The sequence below is a fragment of the Mesoplodon mirus genome (genome assembly GCF_964341445.2).
Source record: "Mesoplodon mirus genome assembly, chromosome: 3".
NCBI classification, from domain to species: Eukaryota; Metazoa; Chordata; class Mammalia; order Artiodactyla; family Ziphiidae; genus Mesoplodon; species Mesoplodon mirus.
Genome location: NC_138978.1, coordinates 44,878,905 through 44,896,373, shown reverse-complemented (window position 1 = coordinate 44,896,373; position 17,469 = coordinate 44,878,905). Strand labels below are relative to the sequence as shown.

General features: G+C 46.1%; 1 protein-coding gene across 5 annotated transcripts in view; it reads right to left on the bottom strand.

Moving 5' to 3' along the window:
* ELAVL4 (ELAV like RNA binding protein 4) overlaps positions 1-17,469 on the bottom strand; it is a 152,495-nt gene that overhangs the window by 9,647 nt on the left and 125,379 nt on the right. For all 5 annotated transcript variants that reach the window (XM_082613076.1, XM_082613075.1, XM_082613077.1 and 2 more), the window contains one exon: positions 16,504-16,607. In XM_082613076.1, the coding sequence (XP_082469202.1) occupies positions 16,504-16,607 (104 nt within the window). The remainder of the gene's footprint in view (positions 1-16,503; positions 16,608-17,469) is intronic.

Here is a 17,469-nt window from a genome sequence, read left to right as displayed (position 1 = left end):
AATAAGTTCGACTTTGTAAATCTGTCCTCCCGGATCTCTCAACTGCTTTTTTTTTTCCCCCAAAAAGCTAACACAGAAGTGTAAACAGATCTGAAATTCCATCTGCAAGAAGCCAAATCTGTAGCAGTACACATAAGCAAAGCAAACCCCAGCAGTCATTAATTTTAGACTTTCATTTACTTATTTATTTATTTTTTAAGAAAACAACATCAGACGTTTGAAATATAATTTACAGCTAGTCTAACAAAAGCACTTTCCTGCTAAAGCTATTTCTGGGGCGGTTATGGCTCAGAATAGATGATGAAAACAGTCATTTCGGAGCACATCCGACAATGTTGGACAGGAAGGGACCTATATGCCTTATTAGCATTTTTTAGTTTTATTTAATTGGTATAACCAATTCACAGGACCTGCTAAGACTATAAGGGTGAGTGAGTGAGTATGTGTGTGTGTATGTGTGCTCTGCATACACAAAAGCATGTTTGCAAAAGGAATTATACATGTTAAACTGGACTTTTGGCATTAGGAACTGAACCTCCAGCAGGGAAGGAGACCTTGCACCTGAGAATGGGCCTAGCAGCGGATCACGCAAAGAGGCGTGAAGGATGAGCAGACCCCTTCACCCATGGCACCCTCTCCCTTTCCATGCAGAGATGCCAGGTCCCCTTCTGGGTTCCACACCTAAAAATAGATGTTGACTCAACAGATAAAATGATGTGAGTGACTAACCTGTCTTGCTGGCCTCCTCCTGCCAATGGAGCAAGGCAGCCAGTCTGAGCATTTACCTCTTCTAGAAACTCATGGGTGGCCTCTGTAGGCTCCTTCCCAGCACATGGATGACATGCACAGAGGCCATTTCATGGAGGGTCCCTGTGTGTGTATCTGGGGGTGGGGACTGAAGGACCAAGAATCCCATGTGACTGCCAGGACAGGGCATCACTCTACACAAGGTTCTCCTACCCCTGTCCTTTCAGGTTATAACTTAGCAGAACTATGTTTTAGGCATGAGGAGGGAGCAGTAGGAAGAGGGAAATAAACACATCACAGTGACATGTCTATGGTAATGAGGGTCACCCTTGTCTCACCCCTGCCAATTACTGACAAATTAATTGTCTGAATGATCTTCATGCTCCGCAAAAACATACCTTCCCACCTCTATGTTTTTTGTTCACAGGGAACATTTTTCCACCTACTTCCTCAGGTCCTAATCCTGCTCTTTTTAAGGCCCAGATCAAATGCCACCTTCTCTAGACAGCTTCTCCTAATCTTACCTCCTCCTAAAAAACCCCCTCGCAGTGCTCTCGATGAACCGCACCCATGGTACTTAAGCCATCTGACCTTGATTTTCCATCTCTCTATCTAGTCTGCTGAGCTCCTTGAGGTCATGGGTTGTGTATGTGTGTCTTATTCATCTCTGTGGTTCTAGCTCCCAACACAGAGCCTGATACTTGCAGGCAGGGTGCTTAACACCCACTGAAAGAGTGAATGAACACCCACGGATCACAATGAATGACTTGGGCATTAATGGCTCTTTGGGTTAACTGCAGCTTGGATTCCTCCACTTAAGGGGATCGCTGAGAGCTAAGCATTCTGTGTTTTCCTACTAAGTCATAGCTGTGTTGTCCTACTAAGCTAAGAGCTAAGAGACATGTTTCCCATTGTCCAGTATCAGGGCTTGGAAGGACTAAATCTTGTTCGAGAACTAGATTTAGAGGTCTCTCTTAGTGAGCATTTCCTGAGGCTCTACTATGAGCCAGGCATAGTGCTGTATGCTGGGGATACACAACAAGCAAGAACAGGCATGGTCTCTTGCCCTAAAGGACTTCCAAGTCCAACAGGGGCAACAGACAACACACAGCAGGTACTCAATAAATAAGTTGAATGGAAGAATGGTGCGTATATGGACCAATGATCATAATGCCACAAGATGTGTGCCATTCCAGGGCTGTATATGTGGGGCTGGAACATAGAGAAGGGGAGGCTAGTCTTCCTTTTCTTTTTTTTTTACGGTACGCGGGCCTCTCACTGTTGTGGCCTCTCCCGTTGTGGAGCACAGGCTCCGGACGCGCAGGCTCAGCGGCCATGGCTCACAGGCCCAGTCACTCCGCGGCATGTGGGATCTTCCTGGACCGGGGCACGAATCCGTGTCCCCTGCATCGGCAGGCGGACTCTCAACCACTGTGCCACCAGGGAAGCCTTAGTCTCCCTTTTAATTAAGGGTTAAAAGGGCCAGGAAGGAGACAGAGCTGAGGTGAGACTGGTGGTGATGCAGGTCGTATCACAGTGTGTGGTGGGGTCAGGGAGCCATGGCCTGATGATAGCCCTCCTCTGTAGTGAGGACAAAAGAGATGATGAAGGTCAAGGGCTTAGTGCAGTGCCTGCCTGGCACCCAATAAATGCACAATGCATAGTAATGGCCTTGATCCCCTTATTTTTGGGCAGCTAGAGCTGGGGTACAGGGGAGAGCAGGCTGGGGACAGATCTGCTAGGGAAAAGGAGCTGGAACTGGAGAGCCAATGACAGAACCAAAACCATTTCCCCAAAAGGGGATTCTGACAGAGGCAGAATCTCAGAGAGGGAGAATTACTGTGACAGACCCCAGTCACTGAGCAGTGACACATCCCTAGGGTGAACAGCACCTCCATCGTTCACCAAGCCTAAATCCCGCTTAGTTTTTCTCCTCTATTTGGAAACTTAGGTCTATTGCTCTCTTAGCTCCCTGTCTAGGAAACCTGCAGAAGTGGGAGGGGGCGAAAAACAACAGGAAAAGGATCTTCCCACATTCAACATCCAAATGCTCACCCCAGTATCAAAACTTTTCAAGTTTCTTCATACATTTATTAAACCCTAACTGAGTGACTACAGGTATCAGGCCCTTTGTTAGGCTGAAACATTTCTAAAAAAATCGCTGACTTTTAGTCCCTCCAGAGAGTCCGCCATTGCTGGCTTATTAACCCTACTAGAGCCCGAGGCTTCCAACGCTGGAATAAGTGCCCTAAAGAACCCTGTGCCTCAGACCATCAGGATCCTGCTCACTTCTTTCATCCAGCACCTCTGAAAACAAGACTGGTATTTCTACACCCGCACCCATCTTGCTCTGGAGCTCAGGAGCTGGAGTGGGGAGATGACCCTTCTCTCTCTGGGTAAGGGTGGCCCAAAGGCAGGTGACTGTACAAATGATCTTGATGGAAGATTTACGGTCAGTCCAAACTCCTTATCCCTCCCCATCCCTGCAGGCTCACAGTAACCCCTACTCTCTGCAAGACTGACAGTACAGCACAGAGCTTATGAGACATGGGCTGCTCCAGTACTCACTAGCTTTGTGACCTTGGGCAAGTAATTTGATCTTGATAAGTCTGTTTCTTTACTGGTAGAAAGGGGAACAATTCTCCTTTGATGGGTTATTGTAAAGAATTAAGACGACAGACTTAATGTGTCTAGCACATACCTAGAATTTAGTATCAACTTGGTAAATATTATTATGTGATGACTCAGATAGGCTTTTGTGGGTCAGTCTGGGACTCGCCCCCATTGGGACACACCTTCCAATTTTACCACACAAGCAAACATCTGGAACACTACCAGTAAGCGCCTATAAAGCACTGTCCTCCTCCATCAGACTGGTGGGGGTCTGGATCATCCTTTATCACTTGGCAGCCATGAATTTCCTTTAGCACATTCCTACAGATTCCACTGCCTCACAGCCACAAAGTACTTTCCACTTTCCAAAATGACTTTACAAGGCTGTTGTCTGCGGTAAGGCAGGCATTGTCATTCATCACAGATGGGGCAGCAGGACCAGGGCTGGGGCTGCCCCTTGCAACACAGCACTCACAGGTTCCTTCACCTGCTCACAGCCAGGGCTTGGCAGGGTGGGAGGAACAGCACGGCCTGGGGAAGAGTTTTCCTGAGTCATCGGGCAACACCTTGGTCCCTGTCTGACCCGCCACGGTACAGAAAAAGAGAGCAGTTGCAAAGCATGATAAAGACAAGACCTTGAGTGCTATGAGGAGGGTAAAATGAGAGGAAAGGGGCTTCTTTAGGAAAACACTGGTATTAGAAGATGAGAGTTCATTCATTCCTCCCCTTCTGGAACACTTACTGTGTGCCAGGCCCTGTGCTGGGAGAGTTTTTGCTTTAAGGGTTCCACAGTCTGGTGAGGGAAGTAATCAAACAAGTGGGGAGTGTAATACAGAGCGCTGCTCCTGACCGGGGGAGACTCGTTTCCCACGCCCGGCGTTTCCTTCCATGCGGAGGATATGCCCCCTGGAGTAACAGTCCAGGCCTCTTTGTACCCCTGCAGCCCCTCTTCTCTGGGGAAGTGGGGCAGTGGCTCTGAATAGGCTTCAACAAGGGAAGTGAGCATGTGTGCCTCAGACTCTGCCTGCTTCCTCCCTTCTGGGAGCCAGCTGCCAGCCGGAAGCCCACTTTCTGCTCCAGGCTCTAAGTTCTATGGGAGCCGCATATGCTCTCCTGTGGGGAGGCCTATGGGGTCCAGAGCACCTGTGACACAGTATGTCAATCTGTCAAAGTGTGGGGTTCCATGTTAGGAAGTCCATTGTGTCCACGGATTCCATCTGGGCCTTAATCATTAATAAAGAACTTAGGATTCCATAAGTTTTTCTCTTTTTGCCTTATCTCTCAATTGGTTTAAAACTTGGATGTACAAAACAGGGGTGTCATTTGTTGGGCCCTTTTGAATGACAAGGATCTCTACTATTAACCGGATGTTTTCACGAGCTAGGCATTCTATTCACAAAACTGCTAATCTCCACAACCATAATTCATGGTAAGTGGAAATAAGAGTGACAGGTGACGCTGGTGATCTCAGCAGAAAGCATTATCCTTGAAATCTGTTTCACAGAAACTTGATGTTGGAGGTGACCTCAAAAGTTCAGGGCAGGGCTTCCCTGGTGGCGCAGTGGTTGAGAGTCCACCTGCCGATGCAGGGGACACAGGCTCGTGCCCCGGTCTGGGAAGATCCCACATGCCGCGGAGCGGCTGGGCTCGTGAGTCATGGTCGCTGAGCCTGCCCGTCTGGAGCCTGTGCTCCGCAATGGGAGAGGCCACAACAGTGAGAGGCCCGCATACCGCAAAAAAAAAAAAAAAAAAAAAAATTCAGGTCAGGATGTAAGACAGCTGGCCAACCACCTTACACATTTCCAAAGACAGGAAGCTCACTACCTTATGAGGCATCCTCCACCATCACTGACCATCACTGATTATTGGAAAGTTCTTCCTTCTGCTGAGTTCAAACCTGTCTCCCCTGTAGCTTCCAACTTTCTCCTATCTCTATTCTGGCTCCACACACTAGGAGTATCCTTCCTGTCCTCAACACCCCTTATCTTGTGGGTCTCACTGATAGGTGATAGAGCATCAGGCAACTATATTTTGAGACAGGTCACTCCAAGGAGTTTCTCATTTATGTTACTTTAACTGAAATGGAGCATCTATTCTGGAATGGAGACAGGGGTTAAGAGCAAGAGTTTGGGGGTTAAAGAGATGTAGATTTAAATCCTAATCACTTACTAGCTATAAATGGTAAGCCTTGAGGTAAGTCACTTACACTTTCTGAGCTATATCACTTGAATAACCTAGTTTAGAAGCTTTCTAATAGAGCTATTAGAGCGTTAAACAAGCTAATGCGTATATGATTCTTAGGCACTATGCCCTGCACGCAGTAAGTGCTCAATAAATAGTGGCTTGGATACAATTGTTGTGTACTTAGGCCTTATGCCAGACACTGAGGGTACAAAGATGAATACAACAGTCCCTGACATGTAGGACTATTAGTCTAGCAGAGGAGACACACTCCTTTCAGAAGATCAGGCTGCAGATTTTCCCCTGTCTGTTGTAACACCGTACTCTCTGAGTGAGCAGAAACTCCCTAGAGCAAACAGATCCCTGGGGACAGACATTCCAAAGAGGCCAGGAGGATGGCAGCAGAGAACAGACTCTGGTGCTTCCAGGGCCTTCTAGGAGCACACCCTCCCTGGGACTTCTGATCCCACCACCAGGAGCTGGGAAAGAAGAAAGAAGCCAGTTGGCTCCTAGAAACAAGAGTTATCATTGTGAGGATCAGCTCACCCCTGTGCCTGTGGCCGCAGCCCTGCCCACAGGCAGGACAGGTGTCTGCTTATGTGGCCCCACTCCTCGTACTTCCCCCACCCACCACCTGATATATGATCTATGATTGATGTGATATTCTTTTATCATGGGCAACCTGATGGTAATGTTTCTAATGAGTTCTGATTGTGCTACTTTTTGCTGCTCAAAACCATCAGTGTTCCTCCAGCACCTTGTGATGGAAGCTCAAATTCCTTACCTGAGCATCCAAGGCCCTCTGGGATCTGGCCCAGCCTCTCATCTCCTGCTAACCCCTCTAAGCACCCCATGCCTCAATTCAAACAGAATGTCTCTGGTTCTTACTATCTGTTCATCCTCGTGGCAAAATGAACTCCTGCCCATCCTTCCAGGCCCAGCCTGAATGCCACCTCCTCCATGAAGCCCAGGCACAAATGACTGCTCTCTCCTTGGACTCTACAGATGATACACATTTCAGTGGCAGCAGCTATCACACCCTGCCTCCCATCACAGCCATCTGTGCTAACACCTCATCTGCCCAAATAGTCTGAGCATTCTAACAGTCTCTGCAGACCCTCTGTGGCATCTAGTCTCAAAGCCTTATGTAGGGCAGGAGCACAATAACGTTCTCTGAATTGAAGCAAAATGTGTAATACACTGTATGTAATGAATGCATTTTAGCTCCTTTCCCAGGCACTGACTCTGACGTGGAGAAGGAGCTAGAGGGAACCACAGATTTGAAGCGTATCCAAGAATATCATGAGAGTACTTCTGGCACAGAGTAGGCTGGATAAAGAATTCTTTTAAAAAATGGTGTGGTGATAGAATTCGTGTGCCTTAAGACTTCTTTTAAAAAGTCCATCTAATTATCAAGGGGGATTATTGGTATGAGGACCTTGCTGTCTGTCTAGTGACCCCCAGAAGGGAGAGATATGCTAAAGGTTTTATGGCCTGGTTAGTGGAAGAGCTGGTCTCAGATTCAGGGTTTAAGGTACCGAGTCTCTTCACTAAACTTCAACTCCTGAATCTTGCTCTACTGGTAAGACTGCTGTGGCCACTTGGAAGCTCCATGATACTTTCCATTACACAAAGTAAGACTTAGATTCATTCTTTATGTATCTCTGAAACATGTAGATGGGGAAAATGTCTTCCCCTCTCCCCACGTCATTTTTACCTTAGGGGTAACCCTATTCACTATCATCTTCATGCTGGGGAGCATTACTCAAGCAATCCACTATAAGTCAGGACTACCTATAAGTGAGATATTATTAGTTCCATTTTCCAGATGACAAACTCTGGCTCAGTGAGGTCAGGTACTTGTCCAAGGTCACACAGCTGAACCAAGACAAAGCTGGATATGACTAAGTTCTGGGATCTTTCCACTATGCCAGGCTATCGTGGACAGTGAAATAGAAGCCATGTACTTGGCACAAACTGCTACTTTCCCTGGAAAGTTACCAAGCTGGAGAGATCACGCTATAATATTTTATTAGTTAGACTTAAAGTTGGAAGGAACCATTCTGTAGATGAGGAAATAAGTCCAGAGAAATCAACTAAGTTGTCCAAGGTCATCCTAGTAGTTTCTAATGGAGCTGGACCGGACTCTCCATCTGAACTCAGAGCTCTTTTGAATGGACAGCAAGGGGGAAGGGGAGAGGGATGTGGCTCTGTGACCTTTGACAGACCAGCTGATCTGCTCTGGGGCTTCATGGTAACCATGGAGAAGTGATCCTTTATTCCCCAGGGTCACTGATGTCCTAGGCCAGCATTGTCCAACAGAACTTTCTGGGATCAAGCAAACGTTCTAGATCTGTGCTGTCCAACATGGTAGCCACCAGCTACAGGTGGCTATTGAGTACTTCAAACATGCCTAGTGTGACTGAGGAACTGAATTTTTCATTTAATTTTAATTATTTTAAACTCAGATGTAAAGAGCCATATATGGCTACTGGCTACTAGACAGAACAGCTCGAGGTCCAGGAACAACACAAAGTTATAGCATCTCAGAGCTAGAAGGAACCTTTAGAATCATTTAGTCAGACTCCAGTCTGGTATAGGAATCCCTCTAAGTCACCCCTAAGGACTCCATTTGCATGTGTCTGACAATCAGGGACTCACTACCACCCAAGGCAAATGATAGACACATAGATTCTCTTTCCAGATTCTCGACATATAGGATTGAGCTTCAGAGTCACTTTTTTTTTTTTTTCTCTAGAGAATGGAAGAGCAACCTTTGTGAAGTGAATATGTGAGTGCAGCACCGTTTGGCCATCTTCCTCATTTGCCTCTGGACAACACTTAGAGCATCTTGTCTTTTCAAAACATGGAGCTGAGAAATGGAGACAAGACACCAGGGATGGGTTGACCAGAGTGGACAAGAAAGGACCACTGTTTCCTGGGATCTGGAGTCCACAGTTCTCCTAAGACACCTGGGGTGTGCTGAATTTTTTTTTAAGTAGCTCACATCACACTGTGGGATCTTTTACACTTGTAGACAGCTAAGCCTCCAAGCCTCATTCCACACACTTCTGAAAACTTAAGTGTCCTTGTAACATGCACCTGCCCAATTTTCTTTTGTAACCCAGACACAGGACACTGTGGATGACCTTTAAGATACTGGGAACATAAGAGCCTCACTGGGCAGAGTAAGGGAACTGTATTTCCATCTCTCAAACTCCTACATCTGTATCTGAAATTAATCACTCAACGGAAGTTAACAGGGTGCTAGGAAGCAAAGCAGCCAAACGGAATGTGTCACAGGAGAGAAAGTGCCTGGTACAACCGGGGTAGACGGGTCTCCCGTTTCCACTGGTGTTGCCACCCCCCTCTCTTCACTCCTCGGGGATTCAGTGATCCAGTCGCCCCTGCTGACCTTGGCAGGGAAGCACTCCCACACCGGCTCTGACTACAGCCATAATGCGGGAAGAGAGAAAATGCCTTTTTATTATTAACGAGACCGAGGGAGGTCGTCTATCATTTCTGGGTGGGGTGATATCTGCCAGCAGAAAATGATCTGCTAACTCTCCGGGAAGCATTAAGAGCAGTGATAGGAGAAATAATTGCTTATGCCAAGAGCAAAGAAAAGATGCCTCAGCGGAATGGAGGCCGTTAGCAAGGCAGGTGGATTGCAGGCGCGGAGGGAGGGAGGTAAGGCTCCCTGATGACCCCTGGCAAGAGAAAGAAGCAGGAGGGGCTGGAAACTGGAAACTGCAAAACTCAAGTGTGGAAAGACCCCCTGGAGGCACCGTTAGTGCTCTTAGAGGAATAACGCGAAACTGGAGAAATGGCTGAGCAACATCAGAGCAAGAGGCTGAAATAAAGGAGCTGCTCTCCTTCCCTTGGAGAAGCAGGGTTTTTTCCCCTTCTGAGAAGGTTTCACTCACACACCTTCCCCTCTTCTAGTTCTGCTCCCTCTGGAACTGGGCTGTTGCCTTGCGATAAAGCTTCTCTTTTACTCTCTCACCTCCTCTCCTGACTGAGTGCCAACGCTCCTGGGTTCAGTCAGAGTGGCAGGAACAGCTTTTTTGTCCCCTCCTCCCGACCTAATCCTGAAATCACTCACACCTCCACTTTGCACAAGAGCTGTGCTCTGGGAATGCTTTCTTTAAATTCATATTTTTATAATTTGAGTAATAGCGTCGTGCAATGATTAGGAAGAGAAAAGCCACAACATCATTTGTAAATGTAATACAATGAGAAAAGGAAGGAAAAATATAAAAACGTTAATAGCATGGAGCTGGGAATGGCTGACATTGCCTTCATCACATGATAATGAATTTTCTGAATTATTTATAAATAAGCCTGTTTTGCTTTTAAAATGAGTCGAAAAGCTCCTAATAGAGCTGAGGAAAACCAAAGTCTAAGGCTGACAAAAACTTAGCTGGGCAGCCTGCAAGCCTCTGGTTTCGTTCATCAAACAACCTAAGTGATGCACCAGTGCCGGGTGAACCTACTTGGAGCTTTACTTTGACCAGATCCCTCTCCTGCTCAAACCGTGCACAGCTCCCTACTCCGGTTCCTCTACCCCAGTCAAGTGGGAACCCCTGCAGCCCTGTGGCCGTCCCCATCTCACTGCATTAGAGGCGCTCCTTCGCATGTTTGTGGCTCCCATGAGAGACAAGTTTCCAGAGGCAGAGCAGTGAACGCTTTTCTAATCCTGGTCCTCAAACTCAGGTTAAAACCCAAACAGCTGTCCCACTGCATGGAAAGGGTTAGGATCCTACATCCTCAAATTCCATTCTGGATCACTTTTTACTGAAGGCTCTCAGTGTAACTTGTATATCAATCCAAACTTTTGGTAAACATATCCCTCTTTTGAAGCTACTACAGAACCATCTACTTTTCTTTGTTCCTAATTAATGCAGCACAGAGCTGGACTACTGCAACTGCATTCAACAGAGTGCTTCTTAGAAAGAGGCTGGAATTCAGAAGCTGCTCTTGTAAATGCCCTGCAGAGGTTCAGGATTGCGACGGGCATCCACTGCGGGTCCAGGAGTACTGGGGATCATCTTCCAGAACCCACAGCCATTTTGCTCAGTGCTTCTCAGCGTCTAAAGTGATCTCTGTTGGAGACAAATGGGGGGTGGGGTGGGGGGCTGGAAGCTAAACAGCACTTCCAAGGCCCTAAACAGGGCAAATAATCTCCACTGGGTTTATGGTTGAAATGCTGAGAAAAGACCCAATTTTGCGTCTTTGGCAGGCTAGTCAGTGTAAGCCCATGGTCCATACCCCATGCCTCTCTCTTTTTTTTTTTTTTTTTTTGCGGTACGCGGGCCTCTCACCATTGTGGCCTCTTCCGCTGCAGAGCAGAGGCTCCGGACGCGCAGGCTCAGCGGCCATGGCTCAGGGGCCCAGCCGCTCCGCGGCATGTGGGATCTTCCCGGACCGGGACACGAACCCGTGTCCCCTGCATCGGCAGGCAGACTCTCAACCACTGCGCCACCAGGGAAGCCCCCCCATGCCGCTCTGACTCACATGGATGGAAGAATCTCCAGGGCACTGCCATCCCTAGGTCACCGAAGTCCTAGGACCTAGCTCAGGGCCTGGAAAGCAGGGGTCTGAGAAGATACGATCTGAAGTCAGGTCTGTCTCCTGATTGATGGCAGAAGCCCCAAACCACAAGTCTGTTCACTGAAGAACCTGGAGGAGCCGTGCAATTCATCTGTTTGCTTTTTATTTATCTTCCCTGACTAGGGAGTATAACCCATGTGTGCACAGAACCAAATACACACCCACACACTTAAAGAATGCCTGTGCCACAGAGCAAGCAGGCAGTGAGACATTCCCACACTGACGACCTATTGCCAGTTATTTTTAAAACATTTTTTTCTTATTCCAAATCTCACTTACTAACTGTGTGATCCTGGATAAGTCTCTTAACCTCTTTGGGCCTCAGTTTCCTCAATTGTATAAAGCAGAGAATCACTATTTTAAGAATCAGAGCTGGGCTTCCCTGGTGGCACAGTGGTTGAGAGTCCGCCTGCCGATGCAGGGGACGTGGGTTCGTGCCCCAGTCCAGGAAGATCCCACATGCCATGGAGCGGCTGGGCCCGTGAGCCATGGCCGCTGAGCCTGCGCGTCTGGAGCCTCTGCTCTGCAACGGGAGAGGCCACAACGGTGAGAGGTCCAAGTACCAAAAATAAAAAAAAAAGAATCAGAGCTGATGTGTGTAAAGCATCTAGCCCTAGGGAAGCTTCAAGAAGTAAATGTTATTAAACATGCGTGGGGGTTAGAATACTGTTGGACACAAAGTAAATAATATAAGGTAACATTACTATCATTATTATTATTATTTCCTTTCAAGCTCATGCTCACATATTAAGTAGCTCCTCTTCTGGAAGAATCTTTCATGGCACCTTTGGATGCTAACTCAGCTCAACTGCTGGCCACTTGTGTGCCTTCGGACAAGTCACTTCATCTCTGAGCCTAATCTCCAAGAGGCGTGGGAACCTGGCCACTTTCTCCCACTAAAGAAGTTATAATCCGAAGAACAATTCCTCTGCAGTCATGTGTTTGCAAACATGTACTAGATGGTTCCAAGGAGGTCTCTGTAATGCATGCTTCCAATGAAGATACTTGTTTTTTTTCCCCCAGATAGGCAAGTTATCTGCAGTCATCCACACTACTTAGAGGGTCTTATTTAAAGAAGCATTCTCAGGGTTTCCCTGGTGGCGCAGTGGTTGAGAGTCCACCTACCGATGCAGGGGACATGGGTTCGTGCCCCGGTCCGGGAAGGTCCCACATGCCGTGGAGCGGCTAGGCCCATGAGACATGGCCACTGAGCCTGCGCGTCCGGAGCCTGTGCTCCGCAACAGGAGAGGCCACAACAGTGAAAGGCCCGCGTACCGCAAAAAAAAAAAAAAAAAAAAAAAAAAAGAAGCATTCTCTTTCTCTGCTTTGATGCTAAGATTGTATTCTCCTTGAGGACAGGGGCCTGGTCTTGCCCTCCACGTGCCCTCAGTATTCACACACAGTCACATTACATCCCTCTTAGTAAAGGGGAAACGAACATTTGTTAACAGGGAACCAACGTTTGTGGGCACCTTCTACTAGCAGCCTAGTAATGAATCATTCACTTTCAAAATGCAAAACAGTGTTTGTGTATTTAAATTTGAGTTCAGAGGCTGCAAACTGCTTCTCCGTAAGTCATCTCTTAAGTTTTGTTTGTCCCAGCAATGCCACTACTGGGCATATACCCTGAGAAAACCATAATTCAAAAAGAGTCATGTACCAAAATGTTCATTGCAGCTCTATTTACAACAGCCAGGACGTGGAAGCAACCTAAGTGTCCATCAACAGATGAATGGATAAAGAAGATGTGGCACATATATACAATGGAATATTACTCAGCCATATAAAGAAACGAAATTGAGTTATTTGTAGTGAGGTGGATGGACCTAGAGTCTGTCATATAGAGTGAAGTAAGTCAGAAAGAGAAAAACAAATACCGTATGCTAACACATATATATGGAATCTAAGAAAAAAAATGTCGTGAAGAACCTAGGGGTAAGACAGGAATAAAGACACAGACTTATTAGAGCATGGACTTGAGGATATGGGGAGGGGGAAGGGTAAGCTGTGACAAAGTGAGAGGGTGGCATGGACATATATACACTACCAAATGTAAAATAGATAGTTAGTGGGAAGCAGCCGCATAGCACAGGGAGATCAGCTAGGTGCTTTGTGACCACCTAGAGGGGTGGGATAGGGAGGGTGGGAGGGAGGGAGATGCATGAGGGAAGGGATGTGGGAACAGATGTATATGTATGACTGATTCACTTTGTTATAAAGCAGAAGCTAACACACCATTGTAAAGCAATTATACTCCAATAAAGATGTTAAAAAAAAAAGGTTTTGTTTGGCTTGCCTACATAATGCTCTAAAAATTTTTGAGTTGGTTTTTAACCTTTAAAAATTGGGAGATTTGGCATAAAATATCTAGCTTTTGGTTTCTATTGAATAAGTGGAAGATCTGGCAACGATCTGGGTTTAAATAATCAGTAGTAGCCGAAGAACAGCTGCCCTTTTTAGTGCTCTCCAGCTCACTATAGTCTCCACTACTCCCTCAGGGCTTTCTAGAACTATCCCTGAATCTAGCTGTTCATCATTAACCTTCAAAGCTTAGGAATTAACTCTTGGTTTGCCTGCATCTATGTTGTACATTACATTTGTAGACGTGTGTTTTGCAGGAAGCAAAAGGAGGGACAGACTTGACGGAAGTTTGCAAACATGTACTACATGATTCTGAGGAGACCTCTATGGTGCATGCTTCCAAAGAAGATACTTGTTTTTTCCAGATAGGCAAGTTATCTTATTCCTTCATGGGAATAAGAGCAAAGAGATAAATCTCATGTCACTTATCAAAGCAAACTGAAGCAGAAGAAGTAAATAGTGGACTGAAAGGCAGAAAAGTAATTTTAAAAAATTAATAAATGATGAGACTATTAACAGCACACCAAAAGGGTTTGCTTTTTCCCTTTCCTTTAATATGATTTTTACCTGAAACACTGTGTCCCTTTAGGAAAGGGAAGAAAAGTTAATAAAGGAACCTATCACTCAAACTTAATTTTTAGTATGGCAAATAAACGCTTTAATGAAAGGGCTGAAATCCCCAGGTTTGCACATTAAATTTTCATTCATCGTAGAGAATGGAAATTATTGATTCAGCCGTGGCATCATGCATTTTGAATCCTACAGTTCCTCGGAAGCCCACGTTGCTGCTGGGTGCAAATGTGTTGGCAGCATTTTGATGCAGGGTGAGCACAGGGTGGGTGAGGGAGTGGGGAAAGGGATATAGAGATGGGAAGGAGGCTGACTGGTTCTTCACAGAAAGAAAATAATCAATGTTCCTTGTTTCTAAGATCCACTGAGACAAAGCACTTCTTCTGATGGCATCATGGGCCAGGGGGGTTGCATTCTGAGATCAGAAAAGCCGGATCCATTCAGCCTTTTGGGAATCTCCAATGGCTTCATGGAATACTTTATTTTAAAAAAGCAGAATGGATGGCTAAGAATTTGACCTTAAGCTCTTGGGGAGGTTTGGGTTTTAAGAAAACTGTAGGGGAAAGAAAAGCATCTTTCTCAGTTTAAGATGAGGGAAGAGCATCAAGGGAAGAGCAAATGTCTGACATTCTAATGCTGAACTAGATAACACAGAAAAATCAATCAAACCCACAAATACACCTCTCAATCTGGTGTGGCCTCATCAAAGAATCAGGGGACAAGAGCATCCCATCTCAAAGCATTGAAAATAGGTATGTTTTTCCTTTGAAAGAAAGTAATGCTCCTGTCTCTCAGAGGACTACCCCATAATTAAACAACTCTCGATTATTTCTCCTTTACAGAACTCACAGGGACTGATTCTAAGCTGAGACTGAGGCAACCTGTGTCAAGCCCATTTTGGGGTCTTTGTGAAGCCCAGACTGTATGAGATCAGGAAAGCGATCATCTATAGAAAATAAGCTAAACTAAACTGCAAAAGTAGAGTGGCTTAAAAGAAAGGAAAGAAGGAAGCAAGAAAGGAAGGAAGGAAAGAAAGGAGGAGGGAGGGAGTGGAGTAAGAAAGAAAAAGAAAGAAAGAAAGAGAGAGAGAGAAAGAAAGAAAGAGGAAGAAAGAAAGAAAGAAGAAGAAAGAAAGAAAGAAAGATATAAAAGAAAAGAGAGAGAAAGAGAAAGAAAGATAACCACATAATATATTCCAAAAAGAGAAGGTTTCTGTTTTGTTTCGTTTTTGTTTTGATTACCTCCCAGCTAAGATTTTCTTACACCAGTAGCCTCCTGTCAGTCTGGATGTTGGAAAAGTAGCTCTGTTGAACCATAAAGTTCTGGTTTTGTGTTTTCAAATGCTGAGAGCTGGTGCCATCTATAGATTTCCATTCTGGGAGAGGTTTCTCTTTTGTCCTACTTTGCGTCAGACCTGCTGTCGTGAGGATAAGAGCGCCCAGGAGACACCTCCCCATGGTTTAATAGGCTATGAAGGATGGGACTCATTAATCGGCTGGCAGCTGCCCCCAAACAGGATGCTGCCTGGAGGTGGGGGAAGAAGGGAGAGGGAGGCTGAGGAAGAGGCAGGCTCCATCCAGGAGACCACCACTGGCTGTCAGGGGCCAGGGGCCGAGAGCAAACAGCACCACCTCCTCAAGGATACTCACAAGGTGAAGTCTGAATGGAGAGAGTGACTATCCAGCCACAGAAATGTCCATTTGGAGGAGCAGGCTCTGGGGGACTGTTTTTCTTTTTTGACTTGAAACAACCCCTCCTGAGATATTATCTACCAGTCTGATTATTTTTGGATTGCTAGAATGTTTACTTTTTCATTCCTCCCCAGATGTTAGAGTACCTGTCCCTATTACACCAGTGCATTTCTTTTAAACTGATTTTTCCTTTTCAAGCCTTGTGTAGGAGGGTCCTCTTCACCTTTAGGTAAAACCAAGATGCTTGGCCTCGCGTGTGAGGCCCCTGCCCACCTCCTATCCTCATCTTTTCATCACCTCCCTGCTCAACCTTAGGCCATAGTGTGTTCTATGTGTTGTTCCCCACTCACAGTGTTTATATACATTTTCACAGCTTTGCATGTGTTGTTCCCTCTGCCTGGAACAGCTTCTTCCCTTGGCTCTGCTCTGACCATCTTTGCAGGCTTGAGCTCACAGGCATTCTTGATGGGGGTAGTCATCCCTGGCATCTTACCTGCTCTCTGGATTGGAGGTCCCACAGCTTGTGGTCCCCTCCCTCTACTCCACCCTCACCTCTTTCTTCTGTAATGATCTGTGTCCCTCACTTAGTACAGTGGATGGTAAGTGTCCTTTGAATAATAAATAAAGAACGCCACTGCCAGCTCCCTCTTAGCCTGAATTTATTAGATCAAAGGAATGAAATTTAACCAGTGCCTCCCAAATAAGGAGCTAACACGTAACCTCTTACCTTTATGGTTTTGGTCTGGAGTCTGAGTCCATTTAAAGTGTTGATGGCTTTCTCTGCATCCTTTGGATCAATATAGTTAACGAATCCATACCCTAAACTCTGTCCTGTGGAAACATTTTTTAAAAAAGAGAGAGAGAGAGCTCATTATCTTTATAGAGGTAACACTTCCCATTGCAGTGCATCAAAACCCTCTAGTACATGGTTCCTTTTATACCAGGGTTTACTCCCAGGTTGAGAAGTTTCTAGTTCTTCCATCTCTCACTCTCGTCAGCCTTTAAACTCACAGGAGCTGCCCCAGCTGGGAATAGGTAAGTGCCCCTGCACGTCCACACCATATACACACACGTGTCCACTTAATTGGGAAGAGGCAGGGCAGGGTAGTGGAAAAAGAGCAGGTGTGGTTTGTTAGAAAGAGATCTGAACTGGAGTTCTGGGGCTTTTCCTATCAGCTGTGGGACTCTGAAGAGGATTCACTTAATCTCCTGTTTTCCCTGGACGTTTCTTCTCTGCAGATAACAGCACTTGCCACAGACAGGTTTGAGAGGGTTAACGAGATACTGAGCATGCAATGCCTACCTAGAACATAGTAGCTGCTCAACAAAAGACAGCTCTGCTATGCTCAGTCCTGTACAATTGGGACAAGTGCTGGATGCAGTAGCTGTGTCTGCTGCCTCAGTCATGCCAGCCATGCCTACACTCAGAGGACTGTAGCAAGATCCGAGCAGCAAAGACTGGAGACATTTATAGTGAAGACATGGCCAGAATTTAAAGCAGTTGCAACAAATCATTCATTGCCCTCATCATTCCCCCAGCCTAAGAACAATAAAAAAGGGGGGGGGTTCTACTGGAAAGAACTGGGGAGCTCCTAACACAAAGGAGAGAGGGCAAATACATTCTGCAAAGAGGATTTAGCTACTTTAGGTGAAGGTGGCATCAACTTGTCTGAAAAGAGAGGTAGCAAGTGAC